This window comes from Watersipora subatra, chromosome 1, assembly GCF_963576615.1.
Source record: "Watersipora subatra chromosome 1, tzWatSuba1.1, whole genome shotgun sequence".
Taxonomy (NCBI): Eukaryota; Metazoa; Bryozoa; class Gymnolaemata; order Cheilostomatida; family Watersiporidae; genus Watersipora; species Watersipora subatra.
The window spans coordinates 17852402-17860958 of NC_088708.1; the positions used below are offsets into that span (position 1 = coordinate 17852402).

The following is an 8557-nucleotide window of genomic DNA, read 5'->3' on the forward strand; positions in this document are numbered from 1 at the left end:
GCTTTTCCTGGATGGACGTTTTTAAGGAATTGAGCCCTAACCTGTTGTTTACAGGTTAGCCAATCACAGCGGATAATAAAAGCAGTGTACAGTTTGGCATGCTAATCTTAAAGGAAAGGTAACTCCAAGTCCCTTGCATAGACAGGGTAGCATTCATTAATTAGAAAGGCAATGTTTGCCCTCTAGGCCATGGTCTCTGCAGCTTACAAATAGCATGGTTGAGGCAACAAGAAAGTTACACATCACAGCTAGTTTCCACTGATCCGGTGACCGATCTTTGGTGCGATTTGTTAACCAATTCAGCACCATTTGAAGTTCCTACTGGTAAAATCAGAGCAGAGTATGCTGCTTTCAGTTAAGACAATTACACTAGTGTCTCTGATCAGAAATAGAAAAACTAACTGCTAATGTGCAACAAATTTGACAGAGTGGATACTTGAGGCCTCCTCCAAAATAGCTAGTCAGCTTACATATGCTATAGCAAAAAGCTGCCCTCAAATACATTCAAAATCCATAGAGGAACAGAACTTGCAAACTTCTCTGTCAGTGTTGAGGTGAGTTTAGCATGAAAGAGGAAGATATATGCTGTACCACATCTAGACCAACAAAGAAATTTAGTAGCCTCAAGTAACCTACAAGAATGACAGCAGCTTAGAGAAGGGTGTAAAAAGCCTTGCTTTTCAAGTTTACAGCATCGTGAGCCATCTTTCAAAGCCTACTTTCAAAGTACTAGCAAGAGTATACAATGGAAATAGTTTTGCTCTAACTTAATGTGCTAAGGATTGCATCAGACTTTGCTACCCACACTCAGTGACTACAACAGGTGCTTGAAGGATTTTGAGAGGCTGGATTGAAATTAAAGTCGACCGAATGCATTTTCTACCAGCAGTAGTTTACTATTTATGGCATATTATAAGTTAAAGAGTCACCTAGTAAGGCAAGTAACTTCTCACCGCGGATAAAAATAAGACAAGCATCCAATCACCAGTGACCCACACAGCACAAGCAACTCGAGATGTTTCAGAGAAAAAGGCATCTCTGGGAACAGTCATTATTACTAGCAATTTATGGAAGATCTCTTAACTACTGTTAAGCTTCCTATGATGTTGGTCAGTAAATACTGTTTGCGAAGTTGCAAAGCTGAGAAAAAGGCAACATTTGACAAGCTCTGGCAGCAATTCAAAAACACCTTAGTACTAAATTAATCTGTCCTTAAAATCCAAACAAAAGGAGAGGGAAGTAGAGAGTGGGAGGACGTCAAAATAATCATAGACATTTTTAAAATAAGCACCGCACGGTACTAGCTCAAAATTATGGACACGGTTTGGCAGTAGATCAGGCCTTGCAAAACTTGTTAAACCACTAAGCACAGCCATACAGTCACTTATTCCACATCTAAGCATGATGGGCAGCCTTGACAATGAATAGCCATGGTTCTTACTAGGCTTCGATTGTGTACTGTCTGATTGATGGCAACTTCTGAATATTGATGCTTACCACCCACTTCTCACAACAAGCTACCGTGGCTATTCTTTATACATATAATTGTGTCGCTTATTCTATCACACTTAGTAGCTAATGAATGATAGATAAAAATACTCGTACTATTAGGTTGAGGAGTAGCCTGTATGGAAGAACTGTTGTTTTTGCGGAGTTGTCCCCTGCTTGAAAGGGGACAACTCCAAAAAACAAGTTTGTTAAGACAGGCTAGTTGGTGAGCTGTTCAGCTCTTAGCTCTCCTTGTTGATCTCAGGTAGTAATAGCACATCAGTCTTTACCTAGATCAATTTACATATACCTGTCAACTATGAACTGCAATAAGAATGAGCAGATAACTTTACCTAGATCAATTTACATATACCTGTCAACTATGAACTGCAATAAGAATGAGCAGATAACTTTACCTAGATCAATTTACATATACCTGTCAACTATGAACTGCAATAAGAATGAGCAGACTTTGAAAAAGCCTTTAAAGAATCTACTCAGATCCGAAGTCCTAATTAGCACAAATACGACTATACATCTCCGGTATTTGATAATCTCACACCTCCAGCTTTTAAATCAAGTTTTCATCCTTTTATCGGCTCGTTGATTATTTTTAGACAGCACTTGGTCAGGCCCTTAGTGTATTTTGGTGAACTATCTCCCTATGTTCTCACTTCTTTGGTAAACAGGTTTAACTGGACTGACTAAATCACTGCAGCACACGCTAAGCAATCTAAACCAAACAAAATGGCTGCTCCAGAAATAGTTTAAATTTGTGACCACCTAAAAATCTTGTTTAATCAGATAAAAAAATAACAGCATTCGTCTTGATACTACTTTCGGTCTTCCTCAAAATCTTTATACCCTAGTCAAACTTGTCTAACACTAGTAGTACTTAAAAATCATTTGATGCAATCAAAAAGAAAAAAACAAGTATCAAATACAGTGGTACAGGATTGTAAGAAATCAAAATGACAAGAATATAGACAAAATCTAAAAGTGATTAGCCTTAGATTCTAGCGTCATTTTGTAAATCTGTGTAGCACCTTGAAAGTTCACTTCATTAATTCTTCTTGTGAGGCTTTTTGGATGTCTGCAAGCAATGATAAGTGATTAATCAATGTAATAGCCTTAGCATCTGCAGTAATTGTTAACGCATCCCCTTCGCAAGCTATTTACGATGCCTTGCTAAGCAGTACTTCTTATTTAGCCAATCAGCACCTAAATGCTCTTACCTTGCTGGAGGTTGATATGAAGTGCTGTTTCTCCAGAGCATTTCTAGCGCAGTTGTTGATGTGTTTAAATCTATCAGGACCTAGTTTTATGCCTCCCCACCAGCGAGAAACCACAACTAGCACATTGGTCACGTCTACTATCTGCAATCAACAACTCAGAACAAAAGTAGCTTCTACAGAACATTTAAATACACGAAAAACATTGCATAAGATCCAAGATTCTCTCTTTTATTTTAAGCTATTCACTCTTGTAGGAATTCTCAATTAGCCGGTCTCTAAGGTTTCCTGAATGGAACAGACACAAACAATATCACTGTTAATTATTTTTATAATATTTTTTCAATTTTATTTGGCATTATTATTATCTTATTATACTTTCACTGTTTATCGGCAAAGTCGTTAGTGAATGATGGCTGCTGAATGTTATTGAGAGTTTTCATCTCTCGTTACCTGCAACTAAAGGTGATTGAAACTTACTACAGTAGTATCTCACATAAAGTAAACCTCCTTTTATGTAAACTAGTTCGCTAACAGTCCGATGCCCCATAAGAGATCGTTATATGTAACAAGTGCATGCACAATTATTTTGTGATACAACAAGGTAGGGAAGTGAAACAGATGGTAGAGCGCTTGACTGTAAATGCAAACACCTGAGCTCGATTCCGGTGCAACTTTTTTTCCTACCTCTTCGAGTGGCTTCAGGCATACAGATGGACAGACACGGCTCTTATTATAGTAAAAATTCCATCGAATATCAAGAATGTATGTAAAGTTTTTACATACATCTTACGGAAGAAATTTCATATAACGTAAAGCATCAAGTAGGTGTAAGTCCTAAAACTTGATTTGACTCTAGAGGGCTCTGTAGTTAGCATTAAAAGTGTCGTTTTCTCTCTTGTTGCTTTTTGGAGAGAGAAAATGATAGGAGTATAGGATGTATAGGAGTGACCGGGAAATCTGTTGTTTATTTTTACTTTATTTTATACATTTTCAAATTTCGTTTGTTCGCAGCATAGGCCTTGCTGTGGATGAAAAAAGTGAAAAAACTTGATTTAAATAAACATTTAAAGCATGCGCTTCTCTTAACTTAACATAAATTTATCGCAACATGAACCCTTAATCGAGTGTAGTCATAAGAAGTTACATCAAATAAATTTAGAAATTATGTTTAGCTTTTTTCATGCTGAACGGTGAAAAGAGATAGTTTCTGAACATCTTGGAATGGATTAAGCCATTGTAAAGACTTCCATTGTAGACTTTACATGTATCTTATACTTCATATAATGTAAAAACCTGATAGCGTAAACATTCTAAGGAATTATTTACTTCGCATCGAATCACCTGTAGAGTCCTTCCATCATATTGAGTAGGCCTGCAACTTGGTCTGCACACACACAGACCAAGTTGACAAGTTAGGTTTTACTAAAAACTGTTGGTATTACATGTAAAACAGTCATAACTATCAATAACTGCATCAACCGTTTCCATTCATTTTCTGTAGTTGTGCCTGTCATAAACTCTGGCCATGAGAAGTTATGACTTGTAAATATGAACTTAAATAAATACATTGATAAGGTTTCAATTACAATATCAACACTTATAGAGCGACTAAAACTACCCATTTTGGATTTTATAAAATGAGAAGCTTACTTTCAGTAAATGAAGAACCCTCTCACCAGCACTTGTCTCCCCATCATCATCACAATCTTGCGCTATGCAGCCATTGCTCAGCAATATTCTGTAGGCCTGTAACCAAACCATAGACGCACTCAGCCAATATTGTTACTTCTATAGTACTGTTGTAGATCATTTACTAGCTTACACTATTCTCATAGAGTTACTCAGCATTTTTGTCACTTGCTCATTAGTATAGGTTATGTTTGTGAGTCTCAACTGTTCTATGAACACAGACTCTGGCTTGGCATTATTCACTGTGTTTCTATACTTTGAATGGGTTCGGAGTTGCTTTTACTTCGAATCATAGAAACGGTAAAATCCTAATGCATTCGACACCATTTTGCATTGATTAATTTGTGCGAAAACATTCACTGTGAGAGTACTTTTCGACATCATAGAAATGCTCACTGCTGATGGATTCGAATCAATACTGCTGGGCTAAGCTCTCTCCAGTAGAGGTAACCGAATTTCAGCATATTACAGTACACAACCACGCGGGTCTCTGCTACAGAAACGTACCACTGCTACTCACTACTGTTTCTGCTTGACTCTCTCCCTTTACATAAACATTTACAAGATAAGAATGGGTTGCTAGTGTGAGGATGATGAAATAATTACTTTTTAGATCTATTAATTGAATTAATATGCATGAACTGAAAAGTGACCATAACCCGAAAGCGAGTTTACTTAAACAAGTTTTGCTTTATGGAATACATCGTGAATCTTGGAAAGTTCTGTATAGTGCAACTCTAAATCGTTAAAACGGTAGGGTGAGAATTCGTTGACAGAGGTCAACTCCGAAACCATTTGAAGCATGGAAAAACAGTGATTATGGCAACTCCTTTGGATAGATTTATAGCGCATGGTTGTGTAGTCCGATAACAAGAGATAACGGACCGAGTTTATATAGTTCCCGCATACATAAGCACATTATGTTACACACCTGAATGTTATGGGCAGCTCCAGAGATTTTTTTGTTGCGCAGTAATTTTTCCATCACCTGTGAAACTTGACTTACGGAGGTAACCTTTGCGACATGAGCTTGAAAAGTGCTTTTCCGGTCAGTTATTGGCTCATCATGGAAAATATCTGGAGAACTGTCTACAAAACAAAGATTATGAAATGGCCGAAAAAAAGGGCCGAAATGGCCGAAACATTATTCTATATCACTTTATATTATACTAATTGAATGCCCGGAGTTGCCCGAGTAATAAAAAAATCTTTGGACAAAAAATTTATTTTTATTTAACATATACAACATTTACCATTCTAACTTTTGAACTTTATATCATGAGAAAAGTGTTTTGTGCAGTTCAAATAAATTAAGAGAAAAATAAAACATCTGTAAAGTTGTTTAAATATAAAATAATTAGCAAGTAATGGCTAGATAATCTGTTTTGCTATAATATTTACAAGGAAAAATAATTTGACACCGATACAATTATTACAAGCTGAAAAAACGAAATAAAAATCATGAATGTGTTGAATTAATAATAACAATGATTACATAGGTGTGTGCATAAAAAGATTATTGTTGCAGCTGAAGCTATCCATCAACACATTGAATACGACGTTACTGGTACCTCTCGATACTGGTACAAACATAAAAATGAGATGTCAGACTGTTTTTGTCAGATGCTTAGTCTGACCGAACGGAGAAAGAATGTAGATGAAATTCCTACTCGAGATAATGCGATTGTCCTGGCGTAAATGTTGCAAGTTTAATAGTTAGTTATTAGCGATCGCCATGAGGAAAAACCGGAAAATGGAGATGGTAATAGGACATTTAAAATTGAAGCATCACATTTGAAAATTATAAATTAAAAAAATAGGTGATAAATTTTGTAAGGGCTTATAAAAAACTTTAAAAATCAAAATAAATGCAGAAGTTGATATTAATCAAAATTAAAAAGTGCAATCCCATTTAGCAATAAAGATGCCATAGATAAAACGGTAAATAGTAATAAGACATGGCTTAGGTATGTGGTTTGGTGCAACTGTTTGCAAAGTTGTGGTTGCAATCTTTGTGAGTTCAAATCTAGTATGGAGTGCAGTTTTTATTTCTAACACGTTATCGCTATAACTGGACAGACTACAAAGTTTGAAATTTATAGATTAAGATTGTATACAAGTAACATCGGAACATTATAGAGTGGCTGGAGGAGAACGCTATCGAAAAATAATTTATTTCCCTTTATAGATTAATAATAATCAATTATTTTTGCTAATCAATTATTTTTGCTGCAACAAAAATACAACCTAAAACCACATCTTTTATGACTATGGAAAAATGAGCTCATTTACCTTCTGTTGTTGATTTGGGCAATTCCTGGCTTTGAGGCTTCGGCTCATTTGCGCTGTCAACTACTTCAGTTGTTTGCCTTGTCTCCATCCAATCGGAAATAAAGCCTTTACAAGACATTACCCAAACATGGAGGATTTGTTGGCCCATGTTTTCAAGGTAGTCTTGATTGAGGGCGTTAGAAAGTCTGAGCCTCTGATCTCCTGAGAGAGGTACAGCATCTAACTCATAAACTGGCGGTGCTCTGCTTGGGTAGTCATCTGTGAGCCGCACCTACGTGAAACAGGTATGGGCATAAGACGGCAGCAAGACGCAAATCATGCTATCAACAGAGATTAGGCATAGATGGAGCCAAACACAATAATACTGGTAATATATAGTTCTATGTTCATCGATCTTTACTATAATAAGGTTCGTGTCCGTCCAAAGTCGCAGTTAGAAGTTAGGGAAAAAGATTGCTTTCAAGAGAATTTGAACTTGCAGGTTTACACTTGGTAGACTGACACTCTATTGCCTGCACCAATCGACCCCTTTGCCACACTATGGAATAATTGTGCAAATACTTAATACACTTGATGATCTCAATTCAGCGCACCAGACTGCCAGGATACTAATGAGAATAGTAATAATAATCAACAATAGTCACATGACAAACTAGTTTATCAAAAAGCCAATAGTATAAGAGCGAATCCAAACTGGACAGTAAAAATAGTTTTGCATAGAAATGTTAGCACTAACTTTATAGTATTTTTATTAAATAAATGTACAACTATATGAGAAACTCACCCTGAGCCTGATATCTTTATCAATGTTGATAACATACTTTCTACTACCTTCGCATTCCACAATCCAATCATCTCCATATATGGCAGCCATTACTTCTATTTCGTCTATCTGCATAAGAAAGTCTCACATTAATGTAGTAAGAAGAGAGCAGCTGTGGTCCGGTGGTCTAGGATATATGACCTACGAACAACAGGTTGGGGTTCCAATCCCAGAAAAGGCTACTAGGAGTGAGTGGAATAGCATTCAACCTTAAATTGCTCTTTGCAACTGGGTGTGTTTCCAATTATTGAGGTTTTGAAGCCACTGGACTCAGACATGTCCAGCAAAAATCACATAAAATGTGTTTGTATCATAATGCTCCTAAAATCACAGACAGCCTTTGCTTGCTGTGAGCTCAGCATACATCATTATCAAACTTTAATGGATCACTCAAACAAAATGCGAAGACCCAAAAGCTGGCATTCGATCTTTATTAATAATTAAAGAGCCCACTTTTAGAAACACTTGTACGATGTAAGTGCGGTGATAGACTAAGCAGCCAATCACAAGTCAGCATACCTGAGCTGCAATATTCGACTCGTCCTCCATCTCTAAAACTCAGCCAAGCCACATTATCTTCTGTCTGCAAATAGTCTTTAACCTAAAATTCTAACATCTTGCGAAAAAGACAGCAGATTCTTGCTAGACGCATGAAACTACCGATTTAGTTATTATGTCCGTTTTATGTCTATTATTGACAGTGAGAAAAACATGCTCTCTCATTCATATAAACCAGCAGACGACTATTAGAAAGTTATATACTGACTGCATGCACTGCTACTCATTAGACCAAGTTGCCAACAAGATAAAAGGTACATTTCATAAAAGATCCCTCTAGAGCTAGCTTTAATCTAATAGCTGTGAATGCTCTAACAAACTATAATGAAAACACTACATTTTAGCGTAATACGAAGAGAAACAAAAACAAAATATATATATTTTGTACATATACAGTATGTAGTATATATATATATACTGCAAGTTGCAATTGATGCATGTTTTGAGTATTTGCACATACCACGTATTTGCA

At 36.4% G+C, this 8557-nt stretch overlaps 1 protein-coding gene across 2 annotated transcripts; it reads right to left on the minus strand.

The window, feature by feature from the left end:
• Positions 1 to 1715: 1715 nt before the first annotated feature.
• Positions 1716 to 8246, minus strand: LOC137405224 (protein IMPACT-like). 2 transcript variants are annotated; one of them, XM_068091460.1, is made up of 8 exons: positions 8047 to 8246; positions 7489 to 7596; positions 6705 to 6975; positions 5344 to 5501; positions 4374 to 4469; positions 2724 to 2864; positions 2535 to 2581; positions 1716 to 1778 (listed from the first exon to the last, which is right to left on the minus strand). In XM_068091460.1, the coding sequence occupies exons 1-7, from the start codon at positions 8074 to 8076 to the stop codon at positions 2552 to 2554; spliced, it is 834 nt and encodes a 277-aa protein (XP_067947561.1). In that variant the 5' UTR covers positions 8077 to 8246; the 3' UTR covers positions 1716 to 1778; positions 2535 to 2551. The 2 variants fall into 2 exon arrangements, with proteins under 2 accessions (XP_067947561.1, XP_067947557.1); XM_068091456.1 differs by lacking the exon at positions 1716 to 1778 and having other exon boundaries at positions 2062 to 2581.
• Between the last annotated feature and the right edge of the window lie 311 nt (positions 8247 to 8557).

Bases quoted from the DNA above. Each gene is read 5' to 3' on its own strand.
- LOC137405224 (XM_068091460.1), bottom strand. From the start codon at position 8,076: ATGGAGGACGAGTCGAATATTGCAGCTCAG. The intron at 4,470-5,343 runs GTGTGTAACATA...GTTTGGTTACAG, and splicing joins GAGCTGCCCATAACATTCAG to GCCTACAGAATATTGCTGAG. The intron at 2,582-2,723 runs GTAAGAGCATTT...CATTGCTTGCAG, and splicing joins TCATATCAACCTCCAGCAAG to ACATCCAAAAAGCCTCACAA.